At 54.3% G+C, this 20,720-nt stretch overlaps 1 protein-coding gene across 1 annotated transcript; it reads right to left on the reverse strand.

Annotated features, from left to right (window-relative positions):
- Positions 1-302: 302 nt before the first annotated feature.
- Positions 303-15,863, reverse strand: CEND1 (cell cycle exit and neuronal differentiation 1). The gene is made up of 2 exons (XM_068397838.1): positions 15,795-15,863; positions 303-6,020 (listed from the first exon to the last, which is right to left on the reverse strand). Exon 2 carries the CDS (start codon positions 5,849-5,851, stop codon positions 5,450-5,452), a length of 402 nt encoding a protein of 133 aa, XP_068253939.1. The 5' UTR covers positions 5,852-6,020; positions 15,795-15,863; the 3' UTR covers positions 303-5,449.
- Between the last annotated feature and the right edge of the window lie 4,857 nt (positions 15,864-20,720).

Below are 20,720 nucleotides of genomic sequence, written 5' to 3' on the forward strand. Positions count from 1 at the left end.
ACAGAAGTGGATAGGGGATAAAAGTTAATGTGTCCTTACCAAAACTGTTAAGGAAATCATGCTTGTTTTCCTCTGCACTTCTCTCTGCTGTTTCTTGTACCCTTCCAGAGGCGCTGACTTGAAGCTTTCTGTAGAGCTGATTGAAATTCCAAGAATTTCACCTTTCAAAGACATTTTTTCATCACCTTCCTTATTTGGTTTGTTTCTTGAAGAACAATTTTCCTCTCAAATCTTCAGGAGTGTTCTTTTCAACCCATTCTAAGAACAGTTAGAAGGATGCCGATTTCTAAACCCTAGTGGCATTTCCAGGCAAGGAAGGGAAATTTTTAAGGCAGAAATCATCTCTCACCAACTCTGGTTGGGTTTAGTTACGCTGCTGTTGTTTATACACAAATGGTAATGTAGGCATAAGCGTGGCTGTGAGCACGGCTGCCTCAGTACCAGAAAAGACTTCCCTTACACTCAGCAGAAGAACTACGGCATGTTTTTGTCAGTTTTTAAAAAAATGTGCCACTGAGAGGACTTTACATTTCACGATGACCTGCAATCGTATCCCTGGTGCCAACGGGACCTCAAAGGCCTGAGCAGAGCATGGTGAAGCCAATGGGAAAATCCCCCTTGTTTGCAGTAGCCTGTGGATCAACCCCTAAACTTTGATTCAGCAGAGACATAAACCCATTTTTAATTTCTCACTCGGCCTAAGGGAACTAAGAAGTGCTGCAGGGCAGGCGACTGGTCAGTGCTTTAAGTGTGAACCCAAGAGGTGAGCAGCACCTGCAAGAACGTGTTCTTACCCTCCTGAAAACGCTGCTGCATTGTCCTCTGGCTTCCAGGTTTGTTTGCATCCTACTGCAGAACTGTTAGGAATAACAGGACTTATCCCTAGCCTATTAAATCAGTAAAAAGAGGAAGCAGAAGTGTAATCCATCTCGTCTTTCTTAAAGCATCAAAAACCTACTAAGTTGTCCACGAGAGCATAATGATGTCTTTATATTCAACTATAACTTATGGCTCCTTAAAAAGCAATTGAGAGCAGGGGTAGTAATTGAATCTCTAGTTTTAGTTATAAACTACAACGTCTGAAGTCAGTTTTGCAAATTTATAATTTATAGACTTTATCAAAAGAGTAAACTAGCAATCTAGATCTCTTCAAATCCCAAGCACAGCATCGGATTAGTTTTAAGCGTTAGTTCATTCTCCCCACAGGGATATCACTAGAAGAACTTCATATCACAAACACCACACAAAGAATAACATCAAGCAAATAACGGCGTGTGCTCAGTACGAGAAAAGACAACTATTTATTTAGCACAGCGAGTTCAGTCATTTAAGCCTTCTGCTTCGACAAATTTGGTTTGCGGTCTCGCTTCCATTCTGAGAGGTGAATTTGCTCTTCTCAGCCTAGTTCTCACTGGACTTTATTTTTTTTCTCCCCTCTCAAAACGAAACCCCCGCACAGCCTGGCACGTTAAGGCAGAACAGGAGGTGTTTGCCAAGAGGATGGCATTTGTGAGTCAGGGCTGAAGCGCGTTGCCCCAGCTGGGTGCTTGGGAGCTTGCATGGCATCTACGCTTGAGCTACCTGACTCAAACCAACACTAGACCCACACTTTGAAAAGCGCTACAACACAGGCCAGTATAGCCTAAAAGTGCCTTGTTTTAAAGCGAGTAGCCCACACGACTATCCGGGGAGGGGAACAGTAATTTGGAGCCTCTAGCACAACTGGCACGCCGCACATCCAGCAGTTCACTAGCCACACATTCTCTGCACTGAGAAGGAACCAGGACTAAAAAGGAACTCGGGTGCTGCATGGCACGATGCGAATGGCACGAGAAGACATCACGGACACTTTGTGTGAAGGCGGGGGAACAAATGAAGGGCCATCTCCAGGTTGATTTGGTTTTCCCCTCCCCAGACTGCAGTAATATAACCATATATGTATACATACATGTGCAGAATATTCTTCAAGGCAGGGCGGTGTATACACACACACACAAACATTTCCCAAACCAAACTGCCAAAGAGGAGGGTTCCAGGTAGCGATTCGGGACAGCAAAGAGCAACGTTAAGTGATCACAGCAAGTGGAAAACCCCTGATGAACAGGACACACTGTGTTTACCGCCCAGGGAGGGTTTGCACGTGGTTACGTACCCAGATGACGAGCTGCAGTCCCATCACCACCTCCGTGGTGCGTTTCTGGATGAAATACTGGCCTTGCATCTGAGTGCTCTAAGGGCAGGGGGATTCGGAGACGGACAGAAATGGTTAAGGCCCACATTGGCTGAGAACTGTTTTTCCCCTCTTCTGTTGCCAAAGGTTTAGTCAAGGAAATAAAAACACTTCAGAAAGTAAAACAGGAGACTCGAATAAAGCAGGTGTTTCTTTTTTCCTCACCCTGTATCTATCTATGCTGGTCAGGGCAGAATAGATAGATGCTGTATGGGTAATGTCATCACACACTGATAAAAAAAAATAATCATATGCTGGGGCTGAGAGAGAGCGAACAGACAGGACAGGTGGAAGCATCTCCTGGAGACAGGCCTCCCACTTGCACACACAAGTCTCTGTCTGAAAATCACCACCCTACTTTGGCAAAACACGGATCGGAGCACGGGTGGCCGATTTTCCCTTCCTCACGAGCAACGTAAGGAAGATTTCCCTACAGCCAAGAGCTTTGTGCTTCAGAGATCTGAGAGACGGGGAGCCCGGGATCAGCCATCCCCACATCCAGACCCTGGTAGTCTGGAGACGTTACTCTGCACCCAGTGGGCACAGGCCCCCCAGTCACGGAGGGCAGGTTCCTGGCAGGGCTGCACTGCAGTTTTCTTCTGGCTTGTGCCCCCAAATTTCCATGTGAGGAAGCAGAAAGCACAGTTCAGGGTGCAGGCAGGAGCAGGGGAGCTGGTGTGCAATGGGGTCTCTCCCAGCATGGCAAGGGGATGTGCCCAGGGCACTGCCAGGGTCTGGGGCTCTGTGGCACTCCCAGACTCAGTGCAGACGCAGCAGCCTCCCTGTGTCCTCTCACAAAGCCCAGCTGCCGTCCCTGCAAGGGAGCCGTGCTGGGACTGCTCCTGAGCTACCTTCTCTCTCACATCTCTGCTTTCCAAATACCTTCCCTGTTCCCTTGCCCTCCCCTTTCCCCCTCAAAAATAACCTCTGAACATCTGCAAAACAGGACGAGGGGAAATCAGTTCTCCAGACAAAAGTGGCATTATAAAAACACCCCATCACAGACCCTTCTGCTTCAAACCAAATACATCCTCCAGGCTGTGAGTGACATACAGCTCCTGGGAGACACCCACACTACAGCCAGAGAGTGCTTTAAGGTACCAGGATTTCACCTGGGGCTGGAGCACTCATTCCAAAAACCACCATGAACCCACCGTGCCCACCCCCTGTCCCTACTGGTGAAGGCAGAGGTAGACATTAAACTCAGCAGACAGCATGTGGTACTCCCAGAGGCTGCACACCTTTGGGGATGTTTTATGGGCCTTGGGGAAAAGAGGGTGACAAATCTCACCGTGGGGATGGCCAGGCTGCATCAAAAGTCCTTTGGTTTGGGGAAGCTGTATGCATTCAGCACACCAAATTTGGGGTAAATCAGACAGACGTGAGTCAAGAGAAGAATTGCCAGATCAGGTTCTACACACCCACCACCCTGTCCAGTAGTCCTGCCAGAAGCAGGTAGCGCAAAGACAGTACCTGAGGAACATACGCCTTTCTCTGGCCCTGCACCCACCAAATTTATACGTCCAGATGTGTGACTTGGGCTCTTTAACAGAACTCACTCCACTTTGTCACAACCTCTTGCTAATCATCGCTCCAAAACCCTCCTCACTGGCTGCAACTGCTGCCGAGCTCCGGAGACTCCGCAGTCCTGACCCCATCTCATCTCTGACCCAATTTAAAAGCAAAATGCAAGGTCTTTTTTGCAAGACTCTTTCTCGCAGCAGCCAAGAGTAGTGATGGAAACTTTCAGAAGAAGGAGATCTGCCCACTTCTTGGTGTTAGGGGAAGGGCATCCGCCAACGCACCGAACACCCTCTCTCATCACCTGCCTGCCTTCTCCCCTTCACAAGGTCGGGCTTTAGAGCCGAGCTTCTCACCGATGAAACCAGGCTGTTCCCGAGGGCTGGGAATTTGTTTCCATTTCCAAAGCTTGGAGGAGTCACAAATCCCTGCTGCTGTCATAGGAGGGAGGTAAGAAATCCCCCCAGGACAGACAGATTCCAGTGCCCTTGAACAGGGTTTCCCTGGTATAAAGCAGGTCAGTCTTACTCTCTTGGGATTCCAGGTCCTCTCTGCCCCTAAAATCAGCTCAAGTCTCCACTTTTTCTACCTTCTCACATACTAAGAAGACCATAATCTTCAGTGGGAAAAAAAGCAGGTGAAAAGGCCTGACCCAAAGCCCAAATAAGCAAACAGAAATAGTCCAGCTGACCTCAAGGGAGTTTGCGCTGAGGCCACAGCATCCTGCAAATCCCAGCCTAACTTTAGGAAATACTAGATCCAAAACAAAGTCTCTCTAGCCCCAAACACTGCCCATACGACCTTGGTGAGGCGTGGGATCCTGAAGGCGTGCAAGCAGCCAAGCAGATGGCAGCTGCTCTCTGCCCGACGCCGGCGTGGGACTTGGCCAGGCACCTCCACGCACTGCTAACTGCTGTCGGTCACGGGACGGCCCCTCTGCTCGCTGCCCCGCTGGCACCTCAGCCAGAGAAGTGACTTGGTGTGACGTCCCAGGTTGCACACTCAGCTCTGCCACGCTGCAGTCTCAGCCCCCAGCCACAGCCAGCCTGTTTTCTCTAGAGCACTTCCAAGTTGCTGAGCAGCAGGTACACAAGACACCCGTTAGAGACCACACTTCGCTGCTGGGGTGAAGGAGCTGCCTTTGGCCTGCGTTTGCCCACTGCTTCCCCTGCCCCAGGGGTGGCTGGTTAAACACCACCCCAACACGCAGCGACAGGCAAACCGGGTCTTCACCCTACGCTCCCTCTCCCCTTACGTCTTCTTTACCACAACCCAACTTAAAACCAAACCGAACGGAAACCAAAACACAAAGCGGGGACTCTGGATGGGACGTAGAACACTTTGGACTTGAAAACAGGGGCCTTCAGGAGAGGTGGGGGTGTCTCCCAGGGAGGACAGCAGGGGAGGGGAGGGGACACCGTCATTGACACCGATCAGGAGAAGCTGTAATCTATACACAGTGGTGTAAGCCAAGTTATAGTACATGAAAGCACACGCTGAGTGCATGGAGTTACCCACACCGGGTCAAACTGGCACAGTCGTCTTGAACAAGACCCTTGGAGTTGCAGTTGTGCATCGCTGACCTATCTAGCTCACTCTCTCTATATATAGATATGTATAGAATTTTTCTGCATGCATTTGTCTCAAAAGGCGCTGTACAGCTGGGCTGGGTTTCTCATCCCCACCCCGTCTCGGTCTTCATTTTTTCCGGGCTAGGAACGCCACTCCCACAATGGCAGCGAGCGCAGCCACCGCTACTCCTCCGATGATGATCAAGGGCTTCATGTTGTCGAAGATGCTGCCTGGGGACTCCTCGGAGCCATTTCCCTTGTGGTCAGAGTCAGGGGACTGGCCGGTGGCCTCTTGCGTCTCCGTGGCGGCGGGGCTGGGTTTCAGGTTGCTGTGGTTGTTCACGACGGCGGCGTCACCACCTGCCTTCTTGGTGGCAGAGGTGGCAGTGGCAGGAGCAGGCTGCTCTTTGGGGATCTCCTTCTTGTCTGCATTCGTGGCAGGCCCAGGGTTGGGCTTTTCTGGCTTCCCGGAGCTGGGGGTCTTGGCATCGGGTTTGTTTCCGCTTCGGACGTTGCCTTTGGAATCCATCCCTACGAGTGCTGTGGGTAGCGACTGGACGCTGCGTGCGTGGGACTATCCCAGCTCTTCTCCTTTGCCTGGCTGCTGGAGAAAGCAGAGGAGCCACCTGAGAGGGACAGCTCAGCCCCTTGGAACGAGTCTCACGCTGGCGGGGTCCTATCTGGACATGATACAGCACCTGGAAGAGGAAGCAGAGCAATGAGAGGTGGGTGAAAGGACAGAGCAAGCCAGCACCATTCTACCTGGAGGCAACAGAGGAGGGCAGAAGACAAGACTGGAAAACCCTTGGCTCGCTCTTTAGTAACTGTGAGGAGGAGGTGGCTGGGGGGCAGCTTGCCATCAGGCCTCCGAGGGTGCACCACCACGTCAGCTTTGAGCCTAGGAAATAACGAGTAGGCAGGAGGCAGCGGTTAGATCCGAGTGCCCTGCTTCATCACCTCCCTGCTGACCTTCAGCACCGCCGGGAAGCCTGCCCAGAGCTTTCTGCCTGCTAAGTGACATATGAGCTCGTTAGCTGTCTGGATTTAGAAATAAAGATGCTCCTCGAACCTCTACAGAGAGATGTTTCTTCCAAAGCAGCTCAGAGTGCAGATCACTCCTTCAATGACAGACAGGGAGAAGGTCCCCGGGTTGCAGCAACGGTCTGTGCTGCTGCTGCCGCCTCTTCTGGGAAACAGGCTGACAAATGCAGGGTTTTAATCTCCATTTAGGCAGAAACGCTGGCCTGGAGGAAACCTGCTCACAGAAATGCTGGGTTTGGGTCCAAAGCAAAGCTGGGCAACACCTTATGGCTTGGTAGGAGATAGAATCTCCCCCCTCTCCTGCTCTCCCTTGTAAGCCATTGTTTGATGGCCACAATCTTCTCCAAAGCCAGTCAACTGGAGTTGACTGAGGGAACTGCTGCACTGAAGTCACTAAAGTCCATAGCTCATATGCTGCACCAGACATGGTGACCATGAGACTAGTACACCATATACTAAAAAAGCTGTCTGGAAGGTTGGCGCTTGGCCTAGGAGAGTCCTCTCAGCTCTTCCTGTAGCATGGACATGGGACAGGCACTTCCAGAAGGCTTTCCATGGACCTACCTTACTCACCTCCCTTAGAGGGGATGAATTTTAGCTGGGTAGTGTTTGCTGAGGTGGAACCTGAGGTCTCCAAAAGGCATTAGATGACCCAAGCTGGCCAGTTTTGAAAGAAACCATTGAAAGGTGAGAGGCAGATTACCTGCCCCCAGGGTTTCATAGCCAGCGTTAAGCAGGATTGTTGCTACTCTTCCCTTAGGTTTTCAATTCAGTCTAACTCCAAGCTCTTCCCATGGAATTAAAAAAAAAAAATATCAAACTAGTTCTTCACTTGTTTAAAACCCAGCAATCTCATTTCCCTAGCAGCTCTACATGGGCCAGATCTGCTTTGGGTGTAAAAAAGCATAGTCTCTTTGACTGCAGCTGAGCAACACTTATATTTCTGAGCTTGATATGTTAAACCATTTTGGAAAACCACCACCACCACCGTCTCCTCTTGCTTCACTGAAGATGTATCATATGCTTGGGCTTCTTGTACCACACAAGCACAATGTGCTCACCAAGCTTGAGACCTCCTTTGTGGGACTTGGTAGATAAACATATGGTCCTGGCCAAGTGCAAGAACATTTTCCTCTCCTCACTCATGCTGTAATATTTCTGTAGATACCACCTGCCTCACCTTCTCCTTCCTACTGCCTCCAAAGAGCATTCAGACTGCTCTGCTCAGAGGAGATCCTATGTACATCCAGGGCTGTATTCCTACATGCTGAGGTCACCCACAGTCACTCACAGGACTCTGCTCTTTTGGTTTGGGAGCAATTTATCCTCATTTTACATCTGGTACAACCATGACACAAAGAAATAGTAAGTGGGGCCCAAGACTGAAGCAGGCTTCGAGGTTAAAGCAGGGAGAGTCAGATTCATCACGTCATAAATATTAAATGACCCACTCAATCATTTTGATATCAATTAGCTGAGCTGCTCACACACCCTCTAGTATTGGTGCAGTAACACTGGATGAACCGTGCATTAAACTTCTGCTGCTCCCTAGGAAAGCCCTGTGCAGCCTACAGAGATGGTGGGGATAAATCACTTTGGGGGCAAACTGGCCTCTTAGCTGAGAAACGAGGACTCTGCACAGCCCAAGAACCTCAGTGTATCCATATCCTCTCACGTTCACACCCCTGATGGACCAATATCAACAGTTCTTACGTGCCCACGTGGCTTTCTGTCAGCGGTTTTCCATCACTGGAAGTAGCCACAGAATCACCCAGTGTCTCCGCAGACCCTTTGGCGTGGTTGAGCTGATGCTGTCAAATGCTGCCCCCCTCCTCCTCCTCCTCACCCAGGGTACCCTTAGCAGCTCATCCTCTTCCATCACAGTATTTAACCCTCTTCTGTACATCATTAGCTCCCTCCCAAGCAGCCTCCCTGCCTTGGGTATCATCCCCTCTTTCCTTTTGCTCTCACAGAATCAATGAGGTTGGAAGAGCCCTCTGGGATCATCGAGTCCAACCATTGCCCTGACACCACCATGGCAACTAGACCAGGGCACTAAGTGCCATGGCCAGGCTTTTCTTAAACCCCTCCAGAGATGGTGACTCCACCACCTCCCTGGGCAGCCCCTTCCAATGTCTAATGACCCTCTCCTTCCCCTTTCCAGCCCTGTGCTTTCAAGGGCAGGAGCATGTGCTCATCTTTAAGCACCCCTGTGTCCCACAGACAGAAAAGAAAGGTGCTGGCCCCATTTTCAAAAACTGCACATACAGGTGTGAGGGATTTTTCCCCAGCCCTTTGTCTCCTCCTCATTCCATCACACACAGCTTTTCTCTAATGGCCTGTTTCTCTGCCTTTGCTCTCTTACAGCTCCTCACATCTATTTATTCCTCCCTTTTCTCTCCTCCTCAGTCGCTGTCTGCGCCCATCTACCCACACCTCCCCCTTCCAGCTCCCTCTCTGCCTCCCACACACACAGCAGCCCTTGGGAACGAGGTTTTGTGGGAAAGAGGCCTCATTCCCTCCCTTTCCCCCCCCGCTATGTCTTTGTTTAACAATCTGTGCCTTTTCAGGGAGGTTTTCACTTGCCAGCAGCCAACCAGCTCTTTTCCCAGGCTGGGAAGAGGGAAAAGAGATCCTGAAACCAGTGATCAAGGAGAAAAAGGCAAAGCAAAGCCCTCCAAATTCCTGCCGCAGCGGCACACAAACACCGCAGCCCTCCTGGGATGCTTCTGCTTGTTGCAGCTCTCCAAGTCAGCGTGGTCAGACTCAGCCAGCACAAGCAGCTTTCCCTGGCTCCCTGAAGGGCACCTTTTCTGCCTCAACCCCCAGAAAATACATCTATTCACCCATCTCCTGCGTGCGCAGATGAAAGCTGCATCAATCCTGCGCCGAACGGAGCACAGGAGTCACTGCTGGCTTCACCGTGACACACCACCCTTGGAAGGTCCTCCTGCCCCTGCACAGACCAGCCCCAAGCCCTATAAGCTCACCATGAGCCAGCAACGTGCACTCGCAGCCCAAAGCCAACCATCTCCTGGGCTGCATCCCCAGCAGCGTGGCCAGCAGGGCGAGGGAGGGGATTCTACCCCTTTACTCCGCTCTCGTGAGACCCCCCCAGCAGTGCTGCGTCCAGCTTCCTGAAGCTACGGGAGGACTTTGAACCTGAGAACACAACGCCCAACGCAGTCCTCATCATCTTCTTCAGTCAATTGCTCTTACACCACCACAGGGAAAGGTTTTCAGTGTCACGGAGGAAGAACGTACACCGAATACCAATTAATTTCAGGTCCCTTCAGCAGGTCCTGTCAGTCTCAGCTGGCACACCTGCGTTTGGTCATTAAAGACCAAACTAGCTTTGTGAGGGACAAAAACCAGCCCTCTTCTCGGCCAGCTTCCCCTTGGTGAGTGCAATTTGCACCTGCCAGCACTGGCTCACAGGACTGAATTAACCATCCTGGATCCAGGCGCCAGCACCAGCTGGTGGGTGAGGAGCAGGTAATGTCAGACTGAGGTCTGCAGCCTGCAGCAAGTGTCTCTCCTTCAGTGCAAATCAACTGAACTCACCAACGCGAGACCCTCAGGTGGAGGACAGCGTGGTCACACGGGGTATTACCATCACCAAAGAGGGCTTGGCTGAAGCAGTCAGAGGAAAATCAGCTGGAGCACACGGCTGAGGTGGGATCACAATGTCCTGAGGGAAAAGCCAGGCGAAAGGTAGCCTGTTCTGACAGATTAAGGCTTCTCCAAAGAGGTCTGAGGTTCCCGGCCACAGGGCAATGCCAGCTGGTTGCCAGCTTGTTGCCACTTGTCATTTTATGGCAAAAGAATCACAGAATCAACCAGGTTGCAAGAGCCCTCTGGGATCATCGAGTCCAACCATTGCCCTGACACCACCATGGCACTAAGTGCCATGGCCAGGCTTTTCTTAAACCCCTCCAGAGATGGTGACTCCACCACCTCCCTGGGCAGCCCCTTCCAATGGCTAATGACCCTTGCTGAGAAGAAATGCTTCCTAATGTCCAACCTGAACCCCCCCTGGCGAAGCTTGAGGCAGAAATAGGCTCCAAGCACCTTGCCCTGGAGAAGGCATTATTTCAGAGAGCCACGGGCACAGGGTTTGGGGTGTCCCTCCTGAGACCCTGAGGCTCAAGAGCATTGTCACCTCCCTTTCTTCTTCCAAAGATTAGCAAATCCCCCCGTGCACCAAAGTGGCTCGGCAGGGAGTTAAGGAAAGGAGGGACTGGGAGCACGGGCTGAAATGAGCAGAGTGCAGGAGGGAGCACGAGTCCTGCCAAGCTCAGCTGAACATCATGTAAGAAACCATCAAAACTCATCAAAAAAATAAACCAGGATTTGTCCCTCCGCAGCTGCAGGCTGAAGGCAGAGCTGCAATCCCACTGCTGAGTTATTTTAGGGTAGAAATTAGAACCATTTGCTGACTCACAGCCAGGCCAGCCCTACTTTTCCCCCATAGGATTCACCTTAAAATAAAAAAAAGAAACCTCACTGGCTCAAATATGGCACCTCCACTGTCCTTTGAGGACATCTGCCCATCAGAGAGTTCATATCAGTCACCAGGGCATCCCCACTGCTTCTGGAAACTCAAGGAGAATCATCAGTCACGGCTTCTCATTTATGTAGCTCTGCTTCATTTTAGAATCGTTTGGGTTGGAAAGGACCTTTAAGATCATCAAGTCCAACCGTTAACCCAGCACTGCCAAGGCCACCACTAACCCATGTCCCTCAGCACCACATCTGCTTGTCTTTTAAATCCCTCCAAGGATGGTGACTCCACCACTGCCCTGGGCAGCCTGTTCCACTGCTTGATAACTCTTTTGGTGAAGAAATTGTTCCTCATATCCAATCTAAACCTTCCCTGGTGCAACTTGAGGCCGTTTCTTCTCATCCTATCACTTGCTACCTGGGAGAAGAGACCGACCCCCACCTCGCTACACCCTCCTTTCAGGTAGTTGTAGAGAGCGAGAAGGTCTCCCCTCAGCCTCCTTTTCTCCAGGCTAAACACCCCCAGGTCCCTCAGCTGCTCCTCATGGGGCCTTTTCCCCCCACTGAAGTGGGGAGCTGCTGATGGCTCCAAGGGGGTCACACTTGGGCTCTCGACCTTCTTGTCCTACCCCGAAGTGATGCAGCTTGAATGACCAGACACTGTCCCTTGGGAAGTGTCCTCGGGGTCTGAATCACACACAGAATCACACACAGAATCAACCAGGCTGGAAGAGCCCTCTGGGATCATCGAGTCCAACCATTGCCCTGACACCACCATGGCAACTAGACCAGGGCACTAAGTGCCATGGCCAGGCTTTTCTTAAACCCCTCCACAGATGGTGACTCCACCACCTCCCTGGGCAGCCCCTTCCAATGGCTAATGACCCTTGCTGAGAAGAAATGCTTCCTCATGTCCAACCTGAACCTCCCCTGGCCAAGCTTGAGGCTGTGCCCGTTTCTGTGCCCCTTTCATCTGCCGTACGGGGGAGTGATCCATCAGGGCTGGAAGGGTTTGTGTTCAGTCCCCTGCCCCATCCCAGCCTCCTCCTGCACCTGAGCAGCTCGTTTTGTATCCCAATGCTCCAACTCCCCCCATCCAAGGGGGACAAAGAGCATTTCTCCCCCTTTCTGAGCTGCTGGGGGAATAAACACGTTAAAGGCGGCGAGATGCCAGGCAAGCACCTCCGGTAAGTGACAGCAGCGTGTGACTAAGCCTCCCCCCCGTCGCCAAGAAGTGCTGTGAAGACAGATGAGGCAATGCAGTGCCTCCCAGTACCACCATAAATATTACAACAGCTTTACATAAGGTGCTGGTGTTCGTTCAGCTGCCGTGGGCAGCTCCCCGAGGAGGATTTTAGCTGCCTCACGGTTTATTTTGGCCCCCGGCTCCTGACGCAACGCACAGCAAAGGTGATAAAACACGACGCAAGCGGGAGCCACTTGTTGTAGGTGCTTTTAAACAGCCTCAGTGCCCCAGGCTGTGAAGGGGGACAGCCGTGTTCCCAGCCCTCCCAAAGCCAAGCCCTGGGGACAACGGCACCAAGTCACAGCGAACGCTGTTGACCCACTTCTCTCTGATGAGATATTTATGAATCCTTTTCCCAATCTGTTGTTTGCTACTCCCCACATCCCTCCCCCCAGCCCTGGATTAAACGTTTCCCTCTCAAACAAACCCTTTGAGTCTTGATGTGGAGAGCGTCAGATGCTGGAAGTATTTTAACAGGACACGTTCCCCGCACGGGTGACACAGCATTTCGGAGCCCCGCGGCCAGCCCTGATGCACTCCCCACCAGCATGAGCCCAGAAAAATGATAAAGGGCCTTTTTCTACGCTGTGATCTCTGCGGGAGATGAGGTCTGAGCTAAGCATCACATCTGGCCTCTATGAGGAATAGTGTAGCCAGCTGTTCTAGGGAAGGGATCGTCCCTCTGTGCTCGGCACTGGTGAGGCCGCACCTTGAATCCTGTGTCCAGTTCTGGGCCCCACACTTCAAGAGAGATGTTGAGGTGTTGGAGCGAGTGCAGGGGAGGGCGACCAAGCTGGGGAAGGGTCTGGAGGGTCTGACCTACGAGGGACGGCTGAGGGAGCTGGGGGTGTTTAGCCTGGAGAAGAGGAGGCTCAGAGGTGACCTTAGTGCAGTCTACAACTACCTGAAGGGAGGGTGTAGTGAAGTGGGAGTTGGCCTCTTCTCCCAGGCAACCAGCGCTAGGACAAGAGGACACAGCCTCCAGCTTGGCCAGGGGAGGGTCAGGTTGGACATTAGGAAGCATTTCTTCTCAGCAAGGGTCATTAGCCATTGGAAGGGGCTGCCCAGGGAGGTGGTGGAGTCACCATCTCTGGAGGGGTTTAAGAAAAGCCTGGACATGGCACTTAGTGCCCTGGGCTAGTTGCCATGGTGGTGTCAGGGCAATGGTTGGACTCGATGAGCCCAGAGGGCTCTTCCAACCTCATTGACCCTGTGATTCTGTGATCTGCACGCCACGCTCATCCTGACCCCAAAGATCTCGCTGGGATGGACGTGGCAGACGTTTTGCACCCTGAAGGATGGAGGCAACGCTGCAGAGACGCACACCGTACCCTGCCAGGGGCTTTACTGCTGTTTTCTTGGTTTTTTAAAGCCCAAAGCACAGCTCTAACTCCGCTGCTGAGGCTCTCTGCCTCTACACAGCCCCATACACAGCAAAAACCCACTCCACGTTGTTGTGCCGTTATCTTCTCTCATCCCACGTGAAAATAAAGCAACAAGAACCACGAGAAAAAGTACAAACCTGACTCTGCCCTTAAACCCGTGGCACCAAGGAGGGAAGGACGGCTGGCTGCTGCTTCACCCTGCCCTTCCACACGCCAGCACCGAGCTCTCGGTGCACGTTTCCCACTGCACCATCTGCAAAAGCTCCTTCCAGGGCACCTCGCGGGCACAAACCCGGCCATTCCTCTGCAGCAACGTGGGCTGGAAAGCACTTGCAGCTCAGTTCAGCTTCTTGCCCATGACTCTATTAAAAATACACTGGCTGCTGCCTGAAACCCCAACCAAACCCACTCCTTCCCTCCTCCATCAGAGCATCCACCATGCGTGGTCCCAGAGGGACAACTCACCACCTGGACACAGAACCAACACAAACCCCTTTGTCACGCCTGGGCTCACGGCTGTCCCCAAACACGGCAGAAATCAGGAAAGCGTTACCAAAACAGCCTTGGGACAGAGAAGGTTTTGTCAGGAGCTCTCCCGCGGTGCCAGTCACGTGCTCTGACTGACATCCATGGGGTGGACACACTTACACCCAGCATGGACCCAACGTCACGCCTGGCAAGGCTGTACAACCTGCCTGGCTCAAGTGCCACCAGCCCCCGCGATGCAGCTGGACCGGCTGCACTCCCAGCCCCAGTGTACAGCAAAGCTGTTTCTAGAATTAGAGAGAATCTGAAAATACTTGGCTGAGATTAGGTTGGAAACATCCTTCTGCTGCAAAGCCTGGCTTGTCAGGGTCGTAACACTGTGCGGAGCCCACAAAGAGGGACAAACACCATTTCAGAGCACCTCACTTTGCTGTGCCCTCCACCTTTAATACTGGTTTTCAACTATATAGTTCCATTTTTTTTTAGTGGAACAAGATTATAGCTTTTACCCTTCAAAAATCATGAGTGTTATATCTTTAGCCTCTCCCTGACAGGGCTGAGCATCACTCACCCCAAAGCAGAAGTTTAGGGGAACGAAGGGAAGGATCTTCACCAGGGTGACTTTTTTCCATGGCAGCTATTTTGGGTGCATCCTGTGTCCCAGGCTGCTGTGCCACACCTGCATCCCCCCCCGTGTCTGGGCTTTTGCCACCAGCACCATTTTGCAAACACACTCATTTTGTTTCTTTATAATCCTTTTCCAGCCCTCCCAAAGCCAGCAATTCAACGCCAGCAGCTCTGTGGCACCGGGGACAAGCTGCTGCACCAAAAGGTGGCACATCCCTTCCTGAGGACAAGCTGGCACCTCCTGTAAGATCAGAAGGGAGGCCCCAGAGCCCAAAAGCCCCAGCAGAAGCTGGCCCCGCAGCCTTGCTACTGAAAAGGGCCATGGGGCATGTCTCAGTTCCCCGCTCAGCACTGGGTCTGCGATGCCACCTCAGGCATAGCATCGTGGCAGGGTCAGGGAGGGTTCCCTGCCTCCTTTGTGCCTCTTGGAGAGGTGAACCCCACGCTCCTCCTCACCTCAAAGCCCTCCTCTCCACGCTGAGCCTGCCAGCGCTTGGGGAGCTGCCCTGGGCAAGGGGGCAGGGGCTGCCAGTCTGGGGTGCTGCTCCTCAGGCAGGCAGGAGCTGGTACCCAGGCGCAGGAGGCAGATTTCCTTCCTAACAGACTGATGCTTTTAAGTCAGCACATCCTGTATCCCTCAAATTCAATATCCACAAGCAAAAATGATGAGGGTTATCTCTGACACAGCAAAATAGCCCCAAGCGCTGCTGTAAGCAGCGGTGAATTTAACAGCCCTTGTCAGCTTGTGGGCATCCTAAACCCTTCTGAGGGATGCGGGATTGCACCAGGCTTTAGTGGCATCACCCCCCTTTGCTGCTCAGCTGTGGCCGGGGAAAAGATTACGGAGGCAAAACTAGAGCTCTCCCTCCCTGCAGAGAGCTGGGGAAGGATGCCCAGAGCTCCTCTGGCACAGAAACGCTTGCTTAGAGCGCTCCATCCCCCCCTTCTACCCCGTCTGCCCATCCCTGTGCCCTACCAAGGATGGGGACAGCGTGCCAGGGCGCTCGCCGGTCCCTGGTTCTGGCAGCCTGCCCGCCGAGGGGATGGATGCGGAGGGATGAACATCCCCATTTAGGGGAATTCTGGATTTTCTCCCCCCGTCCTGCCACAATACCGTGGGGTTAGAGGCTGGTGTTGGGCACCGTGGCTGAGAAAGGGAAGATGGAAAACGCTGAAGGTCAAACCTGTGAAGGTCAGACTCGTGGAGGGCAGTCAGGGAGCTCACTCCAGCGCAGTCCATCCTCCAGCTCCTGACAGCATCCTGCCTAAGCCCCACCCAAGGGAAACTGCGACGCCGACGCTTCCTCCCATCGCCCCAGCGCCAAAGTTCTGCCAGGCTGGCCCCGATTCCAGAACAAAAATCCTCTTCCTTCCCACCCCAACCCCATGAGAAGCTACCAGATGGTCACAGAGAGCCAGGCAGGAGCGGGGACCACACCAGCAGGGCTCTGCACACATACGGGTGCCCAGACCCACGCAGAGAGGCAGGGACAGAGTGAGGTGCGCCAACCATCCCCTCGTGCCTTCACCCCTGGCAGAGAGTCCTGGTCCCGTGTCCTCGTCCCTCCCCTCATTCGGTGCAATCTTCTCCCCGTAGCTTCACACAGGCACCGTTGCCTCCATCATTCTCTCCCCATTTTGGTCTTTTTTTGGGCAGATTCCCCTTTGTGAGCTCCTTCCCAGCACGAGACAGGGCTCGTATCAAAGGATACCCCCACAGCCCCCTGCCTAACCACCCCCAGCTCCTTCCTTGGGAAGGGTGAGGACTCGTAGCCAGGGCTGCTGGCCATTCCTAGCCACGCTGGCCTCCTGCCTCACAGCAATTCAGAGACATTAAACCCATCCAGGCAGAGCCAAGGGCAGACAAATCCCACCGCCCATGGAGATGGGAGGGGAAACGCAGCTGGAAACCCGATCAAAACCTCTCGGGGAGGCTCACAGGCTTTGCTGCCGAGGCTGGGGGGTTTCGGCTGGGGATGCTGCTGCCTCCTCTCCTCCCTCCCCACGGCCGGCTCCGCTTCCCCGGGCTCGGAGCCACAGAGCCCAGTCTCCATCCTAGGGCTGCTGCCTCCCCCTTGCCGAAGCCCGGTGGCTGGTGGCCACCCCAGCTGGGACTGGGCAAGCACAGCGCGTCCCGCAAGGGCAGCCGAGCGGATGGCGGGTACATGGAGGCAGGGAGCGAGCAGGGAGTGGAAATGCCTCCTCTGGCTGCCTGACCTTCAGGGAGCAGAAGAGGGGAGCCGGGCTGGGAAGGGAGCTGCTCGGGGCCGGCCGTCCTCGCTGCGCTCCTTGTTTTGGGGTCAAAGCAGCACCGTTGCCCGTTAACGGGGAGAGCTGCGTGGGGACGCGCTCCCGGGACGGCACGGCAGCCCCTGGCCTCCATCCCAGGCCGCTGCGAGGAGGCGGACACTCACCTTGACCAGGTAGGTCTGCGTCTCCGTTTCGCTATGTCACCCTGCCCGTCTCTGCGCCGAGAGCTGGGGACCCCCGGCAGCTCTGGCCCCTTGCCCCCCAGGGGAAAGGGGCAGCCCTTACCTCCTGTCCTCCGGCCGCAGAGTCACACCTCAGGAGCTGGCTCTTGCGCAGAGAGGAGGGAGGGAGGAAGGCGGAGGAGGAGGAGGAGGGGGGAACTTGGGAGTTTCCCACAATGCACCTCTGCAGACTGCATGAAGATGGAGAGCAGGGGAGGGGAAGGGGGGGACAGCGCTCCAATCCGGAGGGAAGGGCTGGGACTTTGGGGGGGGACAGGGCGCCAAGGAGGGGGGCTGGCAGGGTGGTCAAGGCCCTGTTACAGCCCCTGTTAGTGGGGGGTTGGCTCGGCAGCTCAGGGCTGTCCCCGCAGCGCCGAGCCCCCGCCTGCTCCCCCAAAGCCTGCCTGGGTTTGTGGTGAATACAGCCACAAAGAGGGGGGAACATGCTGGGGGAAGTGGGAGGGAGGCAGCCTGATAAATTGGGATGCTTCTGTGAAGACAAAAGGAAAAAAAAAAGGAGTATGGGGTCCCCCCTGCCAGGATAAGGGATCTCAGAGCGTGGCAATCCCCCAGCAGTGAGCTAAGGGCTGGCAACGAGTCTTGCCAAGGAGCAGCTCTGCACAGCGGGAGGATGAAGCAAAAACGCTGCGCCTTGGGGTAGTTTTGTGCCAGCTCTGCTTCCCTGCTCCCCAAACCTCCCCTTGCCGCAGTGGGCTGGGGTCTGCCTCCCCTTACAGACCTCGTGTGAGGGGCTGCAGGCAGCCCAAGGCCAGCTCGGCCCTTCTCCATGCCGGACGCAGCCGCCTCCGGCGCTTCGTGGTTCAAAGCCACGAGCCCTCCCTGTCACAGCCCCGCTCCTCCAGCCGGGCACAGGTCTCCAATCTCACATCACTCGGGTCAGATCTTGCTCGTACCCCAACCTGCATCCGCATCCTGGGACTGTTCAGAGCTCCTTTAGCCCTTATTTCCCGAGCGGATCAGGCTGCGTGACGCTCGCCCACCTTCCCCGTGCAGCTCCTCAGGACCCACCGACCACCTTCACGTGATTTCGTAGGAAGCACAGACACCTTAAGGAGCTCACACCCAGAAATAATCCACGAGAAACCAACTTTGTCAGCTTGGCCGCTTGAAGAATAACTCAGAACCACACAGAATCACCGAATCAATGAGGTTGGAAGAGCCCTCTGGGCTCATCGAGTCCAACCGTTGCCCTGACACCACCATGGCAACTAGACCAGGGCACTAAGTGCCATGGCCAGGCTTTTCTTAAACCCCTCCAGAGATGGTGACTCCACCACCTCCCTGGGCAGCCCCTTCCAATGGCTAATGACCCTTGCTGAGAAGAAATGCTTCCTGATGTCCAACCTGAACCTCCCCTGGCCAAGCTTGAGGCTGTGTCCTCTTGTCCTATCGCTGGTTGCCTGGGAGAAGAGGCCGACTCCCACTGCGCTACAACCTCCCTTCAGGTAGTTGTAGACTGCACTAAGGTCACCTCTGAGCCTCCTCTTCTCCAGGCTAAACACCCCCAGCTCCCTCAGCCGTTCCTCGTAGGTCAGACCCTCCAGACCCTTCCCCAGCTTGGTCGCCCTCCTCTGCACTTGCTCCAACACCTCAACATCTCTCTTGAAGTGCGGGGCCCAGAACTCACTTCACTTCTGTGGCCACCGTGTTTGCCTCCCTCCCATAAACAGCAGCCAAGCAACAGCCCAACCACAGACATACTCAGGGAAAAAAAAATAAATAAAAATCAGTATTTTCTTCCTTGAGCCCCTCTGGCTCTGCCCAACTGGCCCACAGGAGCCAAGCCAGGATGCATAAAGCCTTTTTGCCACTTCTACATCAGGCAGAAACCCCTCCCCGGGCCTCTGCACCTCCCCACGGTGCGGCAGGAGGAAGGAGGGAGCCTCCTGCGAGTGGAAACCGCCGGCTCTGGTCCCCAGAGCCTGGACGAGCTGAGGCCAGGGGGGTTCTGGCTGCGATTTCCTTGCTCTCACACATGCTGCCTCCGCCTTAGGAGATAAACGGCCCCACGTGATGTATTTACATGCTTTTTGAACCTGTGTTATATGCCTCAGATTTTGAATTTTAAAATACTTTTACTAATGTAAAAAAAAAAAGGGGAAGCGAAGGAAAGGAGCTGTAAAACCACTAACCTCACCCCGTCCATTGCAGAGGGAGGGAGAAGCCAGGCAGCCAAGCACCAGTGCAGGCACAGCAAGGTGACAACGGCTTCCTCAAGGTCAGACAGAGACATGAAGCTTTAGCACCGGTGCTGCTGCTTTTCCCTCGTCCCTCCCAGCTCACAGCACACCCCAGGGTGAGTTAGTGGGGACAAGGACAACCCTGGCTCCTGGGGACCCCCCGGCAAGCCCTGCTGGGGGGGTTGGTGGTGGCAGCATCCTCGGGAAGGAGTGGAGCGTGCCCTGAGCTTCCAGTTATTCCCAGGCTTAAATGATGTCCTGCGAGCTGGGGGACAGGATGATGGCAGGCTCCGAGCAGGGGAACCGAGCTGGATGGACACAGCTTGGTCCATGGTGCCCCAGAGACAGGCTCGTTTGGGGTCTGTGACACCCTGAATGGACCATGTTTGGGTTGGATCATCCTCCCTCCAGCTCTGCCCTCCCCAGCAAAGCCTCCTAGCTCAGCATCCCAGTCCCTGCACCGTTTACAATAAAGAGTCTGTTTTCCCCCACCTTTAAACTCCCAACGTGCCTTAAAACAGCCTTTCCCAGCCCCCCTCAAAGGCAGCTTTGCTAAACACCCCCCAAAGCATTTTCTTCTCCATCCCCCCTGGGTGAGAGCCCAGCGCTGGGGACGCTGCCAGCAGCCAACAGCCTCCGCTGCAGCATCCCCACAGACCCCAGTCCCAGTCCCCCAGCCCCATCTCCCCCTCAGCGGGGGTTTACCCCTCCTAACTCAGACCCAGGCTTAAACTGCTCATAAACCAGAGCGTGGAAAGCAGGACAGCGGGTCACAGGAGGGGCTCACCCTCATTCCACCCCGGGGCATCAGAAACCCCCACGGGACCCTCCCTCCTTGCCCAGAGCCCCCGCTGCAGCCCACCCCCGGCTGGAGAGGGGGGAAAGGCTCCGCAGCAGCAGACCCCGGAGGTATTTGGGCAGCAGCCAGCCCTCCTCACCTCTGTGCTGCCAGGGAAGCAGGACAAAGGACGTTTCTCATGGCTTTGCTGCAGCAGCCAAGGTGGCTTCACCGCTGTTGCAGCACACAAGCACCCGACAAAGCCCTCGCAGTAAAAACTCAAGCCCACCTGCCCCTGGGGGGGTATTAATAGCCCCCAAGCCCTGAGCTGCCCACCCTCCAGCCCCACCTGCAGAGCCTGATCCCAGCCCCACCCCACACCGCTGGGGTTACTCGTGGCGGTGGGAATAGCTGGGGGTGTTGGGCGATGCCCAGTAAAGGCGCTGGGTCTGTCCCACGAGTCCCTCCGTGCTCTTCCCCATCCTCCCACCCCGTCCCTGCCATGCCCACGGATGCATCTGGGGGGTCCTGCTCCTGCCCCACGTCCCCAGAAGATGGTTGATGTCCCCAGGAGCAAGGGACGTGCCCTGGGAGTGAGTCTCCGGCCAGTTTTGGAGTTTTAATAGAAAAAAAAAAGATAAATTCACAGTGAAAGAATAA

This window comes from Nyctibius grandis, chromosome 4 (genome assembly GCF_013368605.1).
Source record: "Nyctibius grandis isolate bNycGra1 chromosome 4, bNycGra1.pri, whole genome shotgun sequence".
Taxonomy (NCBI): domain Eukaryota; kingdom Metazoa; phylum Chordata; class Aves; order Nyctibiiformes; family Nyctibiidae; genus Nyctibius; species Nyctibius grandis.